General features: G+C 33.7%; 2 protein-coding genes across 2 annotated transcripts; one reads left to right on the top strand and one right to left on the bottom strand.

The window, feature by feature from the left end:
• Positions 1-742: 742 nt before the first annotated feature.
• On the top strand, positions 743-6,565 carry LOC112004407 (ribosome biogenesis protein BRX1 homolog 1). Its single transcript, XM_065763564.1, has 9 exons — positions 743-879; positions 1,130-1,342; positions 1,439-1,580; positions 2,142-2,220; positions 2,422-2,546; positions 4,048-4,149; positions 5,740-5,790; positions 5,875-5,973; positions 6,117-6,565. The coding sequence occupies exons 2-9, from the start codon at positions 1,158-1,160 to the stop codon at positions 6,246-6,248; spliced, it is 915 nt and encodes a 304-aa protein (XP_065619636.1). The 5' UTR covers positions 743-879; positions 1,130-1,157; the 3' UTR covers positions 6,249-6,565.
• Positions 6,566-8,796: 2,231 nt separating this feature from the next.
• Positions 8,797-11,866, bottom strand: LOC112004442 (stem-specific protein TSJT1). The gene is made up of 4 exons (XM_024036693.2): positions 11,557-11,866; positions 10,044-10,284; positions 9,767-9,887; positions 8,797-9,370 (listed from the first exon to the last, which is right to left on the bottom strand). The coding sequence occupies exons 1-4, from the start codon at positions 11,766-11,768 to the stop codon at positions 9,177-9,179; spliced, it is 768 nt and encodes a 255-aa protein (XP_023892461.2). The 5' UTR covers positions 11,769-11,866; the 3' UTR covers positions 8,797-9,176.
• Between the last annotated feature and the right edge of the window lie 1,667 nt (positions 11,867-13,533).

Below are 13,533 nucleotides of genomic sequence, written 5' to 3'. Positions count from 1 at the left end.
ACCAATGATAAAAAATAATTATCAAGAGTAATGCTAGAAGCAAAAAGTATATCTCAAAAGTAGATTTTATTTTATTTTTTATTTTTTTGGGTGTAGGTGTGTGTTTGGGCCCGTTACCGAGCCCATTGCTCACCAAAAAAAAAAAGCCTGAGCCATTGAAATAAAAGCGCATAAGCCCGATCCAAACCCGCCGAAGATTCCATCTCCTCGGCCATTAGGGTTTTAGTTCTTATTCTACTCATAACAGAAGGGTTTTTGGCTCTCTCTCTCTCTCTAAGGACAGCCGCGCTTGATTTCGGAGTCCGGTGGCAGTGGAAAAGAGGTTCTACTCTTCAACTTGATAGAAATTATGTGTTAGAAAACACTTCCTTGTCCTAGGACACAATTTGATGAAAAAAAAAAAAATTGATTTTTACTTTGAATCCCAAACACTTCCTAGCATGTTGTTTTAGCTTTTTTTGATCATAATTCCTTCTGGGCATTGATGTTTTTGTTATAATATGCTTCAATTTCATTACTTTTTGTGAGAAATGTTGACAATTTTTGCTTGTTGTGAATGTTTTGTTGTCTATAGAGAATAATTATAATTGCAAGAAAAATCAATGGGAAAGAAGAGAAAACAAATTGAGGCTGAGGTGGTGGAACCTGAAGAGATTCCAGAGAGACCCAAGTACCGAGCCCATTGCTCACCAAAAAAAAAAAGCCTGAGCCATTGAAATAAAAGCGCATAAGCCCGATCCAAACCCGCCGAAGATTCCATCTCCTCGGCCATTAGGGTTTTAGTTCTTATTCTACTCATAACAGAAGGGTTTTTGGCTCTCTCTCTCTCTCTAAGGACAGCCGCGCTTGATTTCGGAGTCCGGTGGCAGTGGAAAAGAGGTTCTACTCTTCAACTTGATAGAAATTATGTGTTAGAAAACACTTCCTTGTCCTAGGACACAATTTGATGAAAAAAAAATTTTGATTTTTACTTTGAATCCCAAACACTTCCTAGCATGTTGTTTTAGCTTTTTTTGATCATAATTCCTTCTGGGCATTGATGTTTTTGTTATAATATGCTTCAATTTCATTACTTTTTGTGAGAAATGTTGACAATTTTTGCTTGTTGTGAATGTTTTGTTGTCTATAGAGAATAATTATAATTGCAAGAAAAATCAATGGGAAAGAAGAGAAAACAAATTGAGGCTGAGGTGGTGGAACCTGAAGAGATTCCAGAGAGACCCAAGAGGACGCTCTTGGGTTGGAAAGACAAGAGTCAAGTACCGGACGAAGAGACTGATTCTAAAGTTTTCAGGAACAAAGAGAAGGTTCTTATCACTTGCTCGCGCCGCATTAACTACAGGTCGAAAATCTAGTTTCCTTTGCACACCCCTTGTTGTGTGAATTGTGTTTATTGGTTTCACTAGTATATTGATTCCGTCTGCGCTGTGGTGTGTAGGTACCGTCATTTGATGTTGAATATGGTTTCTATCTTGCCACATTGTAAGAAGGATAACAAGGTTGAGTCGAAGGCTACTAAAGGCGCCACTATGAATGAGCTGGTTGAGCTACGGAGTTGCTCTTCTTGTCTGTTTTTTGAGGTGATTTTTTTTACTTATTTTGGTGATTACAGTGGTATGTTATTTTTTGAATTGGGTTTATCGTAAGATTACATAATTTTTGATAAGTAGTAAACTTTTATTGAAATGAAGACAATCAATGCACCCCATGTACACAGGAGGTGTATTAGGGTAGCTACAAAATATCAGTGAACATTACAAAAATCTAAAAACTCTTCCAAATTGGAAAATGAATGACCACTCAAAGCAGGCATCCAATCATACACAGTGCATAAGAGAAGAAATTTCAAATCCAATATTGAGCGTTCAACCCCTTCAAATTTACATTGGTTCCATTTTCTCCAAGTGGTCCAGTTCATATGTAAAGGAACTGCCCCCTGATAAGTCAGCACTTTGGTGTTTACTAAAGCTTTCTTTTCAACAAGCCAACAAATCCAACTCCCCATTGGGCTTAACCCAGTGAAGTCCATATCATAAGATTAATTTTTGGATAGATAGCTTATAGACCTTGTTAAAATTTAAAGCTTTACTGTTCTTTATTTCAGTTATCATGTGTAGATGAATACCCCTTTTCTTTTTCAGTGCCGGAAACATAAAGATCTTTATCTATGGATGGCAAAATGTCCCAATGGGCCATCTGTCAAATTTTTAGTTAATGCCGGTAAGCTGCTCTTTTGGTTTCTAACTATATGGTTGTTTTGTATTAATGCCTGATAGAAATAATCTTTACCCATAATTGAAGCACTGCAGATCAATTAATTTCATGCTAAATAATATGGTTAGGTTTTTTTTTCTTTCATAGAAATTTGACAAAAGTATGGGCTATCAATGTTTTTTTTTTTTTTTTCCTTTTCATTTCCAGTGTACACAATGGAGGAATTGAAGCTTACTGGAAATCATCTAAAAGGGTCTCGTCCTATTTTGACTTTCTCAAACAATTTTGATAAAGATGCACATTGGAAACTTTTGAAGGAGATGATAATACAGGTATTCAGGTTTTGCTTCCTTCCATGAAGTGATATTTTTTTTTTAAATCTAATTTTTCATATGGAAGAAACCGTCAATTTCTCACTGTCAAATTAATTTATAAATGACATTTTGAAATTCAATCTGCCCAGAGAAAAGGCAAATCTAAAAATTAAATCCGTATGATATTTGCTTTTGTGATGCAACGTGCCACTCCAGCTCCTTATGTACTATATCTTGATATACATGGTAGCTTTCAAAAAATGGTACTAACCAGCATCATGAAGCCATCAAAATAATTTGGACAGGTGATTGTTGTTATTTGATTTTTCACATTCTTTTGTCAAATTATCCACAGAGAGTTTGTTACTACAATATTTTCGTTCATTTCTCTTGGATTTTGAGATGTTGAGGGAACGTGCTTGTTGCTTGTGCCTAGAGGTCGTACCTAGTGCACAAAGCTCTCACTTTTGCGGGGCCGTCTGTTAGGTTTTTTTTTTTTTTTTTCATAGAAATTTGAGAAAAGAATGGGCTATCAATGTTTTTTTTTTTTTTTTCCTTTTCATTTCCAGTGTACACAATGGAGGAATTGAAGCTTACTGGAAATCATCTAAAAGGGTCTCGTCCTATTTTGACTTTCTCAAACAATTTTGATAAAGATGCACATTGGAAACTTTTGAAGGAGATGATAATACAGGTATTCAGGTTTTGCTTCCTTCCATGAAGTGATATTTTTTTTTTTAAAATCTAATTTTTCATATGGAAGAAACCGTCAATTTCTCACTGTCAAATTAATTTATAAATGACATTTTGAAATTCAATCTGCCTAGAGAAAAGGCAAATCTAAAAATTAAATCCGTATGATATTTGCTTTTGTGATGCAACGTGCCACTCCAGCTCCTTATGTACTATATCTTGATATACATGGTAGCTTTCAAAAAATGGTACTAACCAGCATCATGAAGCCATCAAAATAATTTGGACAGGTGATTGTTGTTATTTGATTTTTCACATTCTTTTGTCAAATTATCCACAGAGAGTTTGTTACTACAATATTTTCGTTCATTTCTCTTGGATTTTCAGATGTTGAGGGAACGTGCTTGTTGCTTGTGCCTAGAGGTCGTACCTAGTGCACAAAGCTCTCACTTTTGTGGGGCCGTCTAGGACAGGTTATTGGTAGGAAACCTTAACTTGAATTGTTTTTTGAGAGGTTGATTCCTGGACTCGAACCCTCAACCTATCCCTCTTTGGTGGAAGGCACTTGCCATTGCACCAAGGCTTGACCTCATGCTTGTGTGCCTAATTACATAAAAATGTTTTATTTTGAATGTGGATCCAATATTGCTATAAATTGGATTTTTAATTGGGACCTATATAATGAATTAAGTTTGTTTCTGATCAATATTATTGTTTCTTAACCTTGTCATTTTATGATACTACTCTTTTACAGAATATTTATTTATTTATTTATTTATTGGGTTAGGGGGCATAATACTGACATATTCTTTGTTCACCTTTCCAGATATTTGGAACACCAAAGGAACACAGGAAATCTAAGCCTTATCATGATCATGTGTTTGTTTTCTCCATTGTTGATGACCACATATGGTTCCGGAATTACCAGGTTGGTCGAAGTGTAAATTCCTATTAATTTGATATAAAATTATGCAGAAGGATTCATAATGAAGGCAATAATTTAAAATTCAAAGATTGGTTCTGCCTTTGTCCTATCATATATTTACAGAGGGATAGATATTATATAAAAATTATTTTAGGTTAAATTACTAATTTGCTCTGCCAACTATCGGGGAAAAGTTCAATTTAGTTCCTTAGATATTAATTTTGTCAATTTCATCCCTCCACTTTCAACATCAAGTCAACCTTGGATCTCATCAAGTCAACTTTCTCCAACTATTGGTTGAGTGTGTAACTTAGGAATAAAAAAAGAGTTATTTGATGGCTATTTGGTAGAAGAAAGTATGTGGTTAGGGTTTTGATAGGGAAAAAAAGAGCTTGATTTGAGGTTTTAAGAAAGAAGGAAGATTATATGGAAAACTCCTACTCCACCAAGGGAGGCTTTCTTTGTTTGGTGCGACTCTTGGAATGGTGTTCTTGATTTGAGGATGTGAATCATTTATTCCTATTTTGTGTGGTGGCTTGTGAATTGTGGCCCTTGATATTATGTTTGTTCAGTGTTTCTTGGGTGATGCTGTTTTCAGTTTAGGAACTTTTAATGAGTTGGCTAGGGAGGTATGGGAGGAGAGGCAATGGGGGACTATGGTCAGTTGTTTCATTGTGTCTCATGTGGTGTTTCTGACGAGAACAGAATGCAAGGTGCTTTGAGGGCCAAGAGCTCAACATGTTGAAGTTGAAGTACTTATTTTTGAAGTCTTTATAGGAGTTGACATTGTGCTCACTGTCCTCTTCGATCGAGTCCCTGAAACCAGAATTCAGTTAAACAGTGTCTTAAAATATTGCCTCCTCAATTCCAAAACAGTCCATTAATTACCAGTCACCATGTAGGGTTAATTTTTAGTTTAACTGCTGTTGATATCGTTGTCAGTTTAACTGCTGTTGATAAGATGTCTTGCATGATGCCACAAGATCATAGTGATGTTTATGCTGATAAATTGTTGGTCAGGAGTTGATGTCCTCTCTAAGGGTTATTCTTTGAGGCATACTCTAAGAAGGAATTAATTAATGCTGTTAATGACATTATTCAACATCTAGGATTTATCTTGTGATTTTTGTAATCTTGCTTTTGTAAATTCCTAAATCACCAGCTATAGCAATACAAGGTGATAATAATACATTTATAATTTTCCAGCAGTAACTATGGTCTTCAGAAAAAAATAAAAACCTTGAAGATTCTCCTGGAGAAGTCAATTAAGTGAAAGAAGCAGGAACACGACACCCCCCTCCTCCCATGCCAAAAAATACAACTGGTTCATTAGTGCTGAATTTTGGCATATTCCATGATGCAATCCATTTTTATTTTTGGGGAAATCCTTTATATTTTTTCTGTATACTGGGGTTTCTATTTTCTAAAAATATATTCATATTACTATAAAAAAAAAAAATGAAGAATAATTTAATATAGCGTTCTCTAATACAGTGTTGTATTGTGTCTTTGGATTATTGTGCCGGAGCTGTCTCTTATTTGAAGATTGTTACTAAAAATATTAATGCTTATTTTCTGCTTCTTATAATGCAGATATCAGATAAAGGGCCTAGAGAGGATCGAGAGAAAATGACCCTTATTGAGGTTTGCAGAGATTTGCTTCTTAAATTATGTGCTTTATAAGATACTTGTGATGGTAGTTTTAACACTGAATACACTCGTGTATAGGTTGGTCCACGATTCTGCTTGAACCCTATCAAGATATTTGGTGGCAGCTTTGGAGGCCCTACCCTGTATGAGAATCCGTTTTTCGTATCACCAAATCAGGTATTCATTGATCTCTCATCCTGGACTCTAGCGTTTGAACTTTTTATTTTTATTTTTGTTTCTTTATTTATTTATTTTCTCTTTTATCATTTAAATTTCTTTTTAATAATTGTGCATTATGCTTCTCATTTTTTTGCTTCCAGATTCGCGCATTGGAGAAAAGGAAGAAGGCTGGGAAGTTTGCAAAGAAAGTCAAAGCAAAGACAAGGAGGAAGATGCACGAGTTATCTAATCCACTGGAGCCTGATGAGTTTGCAGATATGTGGAAAGAGTAATACTTTTGAAGGCCTTGTCATTTTTGGTAATACCAAACAGAATTTCCTTGCCATCTTGTATCCAGTTTAAAGTGGCAGATTTTGGTTAACAGTTTGTGCCTTTCTTTTTGGATTGCCCCTCAACTGATAAGCTTATGTATTCAACCTGGGGCTTGTTTTTGCATCGTCTTTATTTTCTTGGTTCTGTTTGTTAGGATCTCTTATTTTTTTCCTATTTTGTGTCCCAAACCAATAGATGCATGTATCATTGATGTGTGATCTTCCACATATCATATCATTTTTGAAAGGTTTAAAATCTCATCTATACTTTCTTTCCATTGGAAATGTATAATGTTGGTAGTGTTTCATAGCTTTCATCAATGGGTTAATTATTATTTCCTAGATTTATGGCTTATCATTTTAAAAATTACTTTTCTGTAAATTCATGTTGAGGGAATCTGTGACATCCTTGGTGAATAAATGTCTACCATGAAGTTAGAAGTGAAGAGGGTTGTGAGATTGATGGAGTAGTTTAGCTCTGACTAAAGGTAATATAACGAATATTGAGCGGCTTTGCAACATATTACTTTGTTAAAGGAGCGGAGTTTCTTTCTTTCCATTGCAACATACAAATTTTAAAAAATTGTCACCCCAGTAGATGCCCTCTGTAACGCCATTTTGTTAGCTTTACCAGAAATATTTGTTAATTTAGAAAGTAACACCTTGAAAAATAGAAATGTTGCCAATAAAGTTCTGCTGAACCAAGCCAACTGGAGTTAACAGGACGTAGATCCTTCAGCTCAGGATTAGTGTCTGCCTATGTAGTCAAATCAAATATTTGTAGTCATATTTTGTAACATGGACCCTGCACATGCCATGACAGCATGGCATAGGCAGCTTTTACAAGTCTCTATTTCCATGTATCTTTTGCAAGGCTAAGTTCTGCTAGCACAGCGTGATATGTCCTCAACTATGACACTAACCAAGTTATGCTGGCTTGTAGCTTCCACCTGCTGGCCTAGCTTTGAAAGCTGAGGAAGGCAAGGTAAGGATGGACCTGAAGTGGCTAGAGATCAAACATAAATGGTCTTGGATGGTTGTCTAAGTACCTCTTCTTTGCAACTGTGTGATACTGTTAGCCTGTAAATTCAAAGCAGAACAGATAGAATCCTGTTTCTGGGCATTGCATGGTTTCAGGAAACATATACTCTCCTGATTCGTTGTCATAGAATCCTGTTTCTTGGCATTACATGGTTTCAGGAAACATAATCCACTGATTCATTGCGTCATCTCATTTCAATTTGCAGTAAGAAAGAGCATTATCAAAACTGTGCACTAAATTTATAGTTTGAATCAGAATGTTCTTGTGGAATATTGTGTCATTTCTTGTTTTGCATGGTTTAAAATGCGTGACTGCATTAGCGTGTGTTGGACTTGGAACCATATCCAAAATGAGTTTAAAGTAGGCGTTGCTGACGATCCTTACCAAAAACAGTTTCAGCAAGCCACTTAAAGTGCCAAAAAGCCACTCAATCGTTCGTGGGAAAAAATTGTGAATAAATTTACACAATGTGAACTTTTCAATGCCATGATCACTGGCCTAGTTCTTCTACAGCACTAATGATATTTGTAACCAGATTCGGTTGGAATTAGCAGATTTCAGTCAGACCTGACTGCCTATCAAACTCCATTCTGGAGAGCATTCTATATGGTCTAGTGGCAAGAATGTTAATAACTGACGAAATGATTCAGTTTGTCTCCAAAGTTGAACACAACTTAGTTCCGCCAATCATGCCTGATTTGCACCATGTTAAGTCATGAAAATCAGGTGTACCTTACATGTCTTATTTTAGCCAATATAACTTGTGATGCTTTCAGGTAGACAAGGAACATTAACACAGCTTGCGCTTTGCCTAAAAAGAAAAAAGTGCGATCAGCAGGTTGTATGTGCTGTGCTCAGTCAGATGGCCCATCCAATGCAAGGTACAGCTTTAGCTGAATTGGTGTATTTTGATTGTACTGTTCAAATATTCTGTCTCACTTTTTCTGTTCTACTCTATACTTTACCAATAAATACTTATTACGTATTCGCCAATTAATTAAATACTATTATTACTGACTTATTAATATTATAGTTATTAATTAAGTGAACACGTGACAAGTATTTATTAGTAGAATATAAAGTAAAACAAGAAAAATGAGACAGAAGATTTAGACCGTCGCTTGTGACCCAAAAATGAGTGGTCTGCTTTTTCACGTCGATTTTCTTCTATTCCTTTTGTTGTTCTACAATCTTCGGTTGATACTATAAAAGAAGCAATATATATACCTAACAAGTTTCTGTTTGACTTTTTTTATTTATTTATAATAAAGCCACAAAAAAAAAAGAAAAAAACTATTGATCCACTCATCCATCACATATGTTTTTATTATTTTACTTTTGGGATTTATTTCTTTATTATTATTTACTAGTTTCACTTTGTTTTTGTCTTTATTTTTTTTTTTTGCGGATTTTCAGGCCTATTTAAAATGTCACCCTTAGCACAAAGAGAGAGAGAGAGAGAGAGAATTTTTGAAGAGCATTCGAAAATTAAATTCATTCATTCGTGGAGAGAAGCAAAGGTAAGAAAGAAAGGGGAAAAAAAAAGCATAGAAAAAAAAAAGAAAGACTAGTCTAGTGTGGGGCTTTTGTTAAAAAAAAAACTGCTATTTTTTAATAACTTATTTGAAAAATACCATATTTTAAAATATTATTTAGGACGTACTGTATAAGACTCTTAAAATCATATATATATATATATATATTGAAATTGTGATATTTTTCAAAAAAAAGTTAATAAAGAAACAACAATTTTTGTCACAAAATGCCCCAAAACCGGTGGTTTATGACTTTAGCTATGGTGAGAGAGATAGAGACACAACATGAATATACATGATTCAGCAGCTAAGCTATTGAGAGTCGGCAAGGCTCCAATTAGCTTCACTTCCAACACGAGGAATGCTATTGACCCTTGTGTACTTATCAACCTTGAAACTTGCCCCACACAAAGCCCCTTCACTGTCTACCCTTGGCATTGCTTTCATCTTGTTCATTGGATGCTCAAAGCTCATCAATCCTCCTCCCCCACTGTGGAACATACACCCTGCACACACCACCATACATGTGAGGACCACGCTATCTTTTCGCATGATATTATGATGGTTTACATTACTATATATATATATTCATCCGATTAAAGTAATTTTGTTTATAGTATAAAAGTGACAATTATATTTTAAAAAATGTGATAATATTATGTAAAAATACAATTATATTTTGAAAAATGTGATTTTTTTTTTGAAAAGTTGTGAAGTGATGGTGATACATACTTTTAAATGTAACAATATATTCACTCAAATTTTCACGATTTTATTCACAATTATTAACATGATTTATGATTTTTTTTTTTAGAAAATGATTTATGAAGTTAAGAAAGTGAAAGTAAACTCTATAGACAGGAAATTACAATAGTATGTATGAATAAAATGACCTAAAGTACCTGTTGGGAAAGGAGCATATGATTTGGCACAGCCGGTTTTTATGACCTCCAAATCATCAGAAATCACTACAGAGCCATCAGCTGCAATGCCCCAGTACAGCTTAACTCCACCATCAGAACCCTGCAGCCATTCCATATGAAAATTTGTGAAAATTCTCTAACACACTTCCTTTTGAAATTGTATTTTTAAACTTGATTTCTGTCCATGTGACTGTGTTTGTAGGAGGAGTGTGTAATAACAAGTATTTGACTATCATTATAACTCATATTATATTACCAGTGCAGCAAAGACAGTTCCAGCCTTGCTATCATAGACAACAAAGGCAAAGCTCCCTTCAAGATCCTTGACAACTTGATCAGCCGGGTATGGACCCCGGTCTCGAAGTGTACGATATGCCTCGATCACAAACATGGCCTCATTAGTGACCTTTGATAGACCATACTGCTTATTCAGTGAACAAAGGTTTTTCAAGCTCCCCAAGAAGAGGCAATATATATCTTCGAATCCACAGAACAACCTGCAAATGCAATCACCCACAAACCAAACCCTTTATTTATCTTATACATGCATACTGTAAATACAATATGAGCTCTTTTAAATAATTAGAATAAAAGCCATTAGAATTTTCAAGATATGTGTGGATGCTCTTACAAAATCTAGCATTGTAGACCCTTGGAGGGTAGCAGTTCTAACTCGGGATACCTTAAAAACTGTCTTCCTCAACCAGTCAAATTTAGTTTAAGTAGACCCCTAGAGAATCTAATAGAGCCGCTCATGTGTTAGCTACTTGGTCTCTTAGTAACAATTTCTATGGTTGTTTTGTATTGGGTGCTTCTCTCTCTGTTTTTGCAAATGTTATTGAGAAGTAGAAGGCCTAGAATTTCCTTTTGTGTTGCTTTTGTGCTTTCATAAAGTCTTTTCTCAGTTGGTTATCAACCAAAAAAAAAAAAAGATTAGAATAAAAACCAAGATCATAATGTCACCTGATGATAAATTATCCCTTGTTACAAAAGCGTACACCAATAGAAAATGATAAATTTAAATTCTAACACTTTCCTTTACCTATGAACCAAAACTCGGTAATATAAATTCTAATATTATGATAAGAGTTTAAATTCTACAAGGATGGATGTAAAACTCATATTTTACACCATCCAATAAGTGATTATCACATCAATATTTTACTTAAAATTCAATAGATCTTACTACACCTAATAATATCTCGATAGATTCTCAATTTGGTTGAATTTATATATGGGTATTAGAATTGATTGAGTATAATTGTGTTTATTCTAAAATATGTGATAAGATAATGTGATATGTTGGGTTAGAAGGATAAATCATGAGTTTTACACCTCATTGCTATAGAATTTAATTATGATAAACTACCGCGTGTTCCAAAAATATAATTATAAACCGATATAAAAAGGGTGAATTTAGCCCTAAAGAAAATTTGAAAAGTGAAAACATTTAATAGTGACAAGACTAAAAATCTCTGTATTGAATTGTGTATAACTATAACAAGGACTGTTATTGTATATCGGCAGACATTTGAGTGTTGTATTTTTAGATTTCCTCTTTCTTAAGGAATATTTTAACAGGTGGTCGATTATACTAATTAAGGAAGAATCGAGTGGATCTCGTTGAGAAGTTCATCGAGTCCCGAAAAAGCTAGTTGAATGCAATAAAAAACTCAACCTCACACCACTTGTCAACTGACCCTTCTAACAAATAGTCATACACAATTAATTATAAATTCCACATACTTGGAGAGAGAGAGAGAGATTACCTTTGGTGAAGTGAGTAAGGGCGGTCAGGCAGAACATAAGCAAGCACAGCTGCATCACCAAAGGTCATGGAGAAAGTTTTATGAGGATGATGAGAAAGGAACTCACTGAGAGTTTCCTCAGGTAGCTTAGGCCTCTTAGTACCATTGTAAGATGAAGGACTATGAAGCTCCTCAGGTGGGTGAACAAAAGCCTTGTGAAATATAGCCAACATGTCTTTTAATTTTCTTTCTTGTAGAAGAAACTACAATTTTGTTGTTATGGAATAATATTATGAAGAGATAATCATGGAGGGTCCTTGGTTTTATTTATATTGTCACCTTTATGACATAAAGAGTGCTGTTAAGGTGGCAGATTTTTCTTATATGGTGGGCGTGGATTTCAGTCTGACTCATCTATGATGATTGATGGATAAGGATTCACCAATTCCGAGATATTTTTATCTTTTTTTGACTTTTATTTATTTTGGTTTTACAGAAAATAATATATAATATACTCACCTCAAGATGAAGTAGTAATATGTTTGTCATTTACCTTTATTGCGTTTGATATAGGGTAATATTTTAAAATTTTTAAAATTGTTTAAAAATTTTTATGTTTGGTTACAAATCACGTTAGGAAATCAAATACAGAAAACACTAGATTCTCTCTTTAAACTCCTCTCAATAGAATGTGAATTTCTTTTAAAACAGTGAGAATTCAGATTCCCAAATTTAAAGAAAATTATATTTTTTATAAATTGACAATTTTAATAATTTTTCCTTATCATTTAAGCAATTAAGATAAAATATAAAACAAATTATCAATATCTTTTCCCTTATCTTTATCTTTTTAAAATTATTATTAAGAATAAAGCATTTGAAAATTTAATTAGTTATTTTTTGTATAGTACTTGACATTTTGAAATGTTAGACTACAATTCTAATGAATTTGTCATAATTAATAATTTATATTTGGTTTTTATTATTTATTTAGAGGAAGATTTTTTTTTAAAAAAAAACTTGGTAGTTTACATTCAAATCTAAGGGTAGAATGAAAAAAAAAAAAATCATTTAAGATTCTTGGGAATAAACCAAACATTATCATTTCACATTCCTAAAAATTTTAAAAGATTCCAAATAAAACCAAACATAGGAATAACTATATTCTAAGAAATGTGATTCTTAGGAATCACTTCTAACAATTTGGATGTTAAAATTAATGTGGATTCTCTTTACCAAACACTGCTTATTAGTATTTTTTCTTTTAAGTTCTTACCTACTAAAAAGAAGAAAAAGAAGTCTTGTGACGACTCTTGTCACCCATCATTATACTTAATCATTTTTGTTTATTTATCCGGTAAATAACGTACGGATTCCCAATTGATAACATAGACATAATAATATTTATCCTCTATGGCTCAATATCTCTGCCTCTACAATCTACATGCCTGACCCCCACAAGGCCTGGCCACTCTCTTGGAGGGGGGCAAAAGAGAGATTCCCTGATAGTGATAAAATAATTTATTAAACTTTTTTTAAATTTTTTTATAATAATAATAATATTATACTGCTCAATATTTTTTTAGTAGAGGTAAATTTTGACAAATTTATTGTTAGTTTTTTTTTTCTTATATTCTTTGTCAGAAACATTTTAATATGATTAAGAGCATCCACAGTAGATGTTGCAAAAAAAAAAAAAAAAAGTCATTTTGCCACGCCAAAGACTTACTTTATTATTTTAACACATTATTTTACAACATCTCATTTATCAGATGTTTTATCATTCAATTCTATATATTAAAATAATATTTACTACACATTAAAATAATATATTATCCCCCCCCCCCATTATCATCAACAACACTGACAGCCACCATCGGCCATCACCCCCACAGCCCACCACCACTGCCATTGTCATCGCCTATAGCCCACAGCCCACCACCACCATCAGATTAACCCAAATTGCAAGAAAAAAAAAAAAAAAAAAAAAAAAAAAAA

Source organism: Quercus suber, unplaced genomic scaffold (assembly GCF_002906115.3).
Source record: "Quercus suber isolate HL8 unplaced genomic scaffold, Cork oak 2.0 scaffold_2, whole genome shotgun sequence".
NCBI lineage: Eukaryota > Viridiplantae > Streptophyta > Magnoliopsida > Fagales > Fagaceae > Quercus > Quercus suber.
Note: the sequence above shows the minus strand (reverse complement) of the source record. Positions and strands in the feature narration are given on the sequence as shown.

Bases quoted from the DNA above. Each gene is read 5' to 3' on its own strand.
- LOC112004442 (XM_024036693.2), bottom strand. From the start codon at position 11,768: ATGTTGGCTATATTTCACAAGGCTTTTGTTCACCCACCTGAGGAGCTT. The intron at 10,285-11,556 runs GTAATCTCTCTC...TTGCATTTGCAG, and splicing joins CCTTACTCACTTCACCAAAG to GTTGTTCTGTGGATTCGAAG. The intron at 9,371-9,766 runs GTACTTTAGGTC...TGGTGTGTGCAG, and splicing joins ATATGCTCCTTTCCCAACAG to GGTGTATGTTCCACAGTGGG.
- LOC112004407 (XM_065763564.1), top strand. From the start codon at position 1,158: ATGGGAAAGAAGAGAAAACAAATTGAGGCTGAGGTGGTGGAACCTGAA. The intron at 1,343-1,438 runs GTCGAAAATCTA...TGTGGTGTGTAG, and splicing joins TCGCGCCGCATTAACTACAG to GTACCGTCATTTGATGTTGA. The intron at 5,791-5,874 runs GTTTGCAGAGAT...ACTCGTGTATAG, and splicing joins AGAAAATGACCCTTATTGAG to GTTGGTCCACGATTCTGCTT.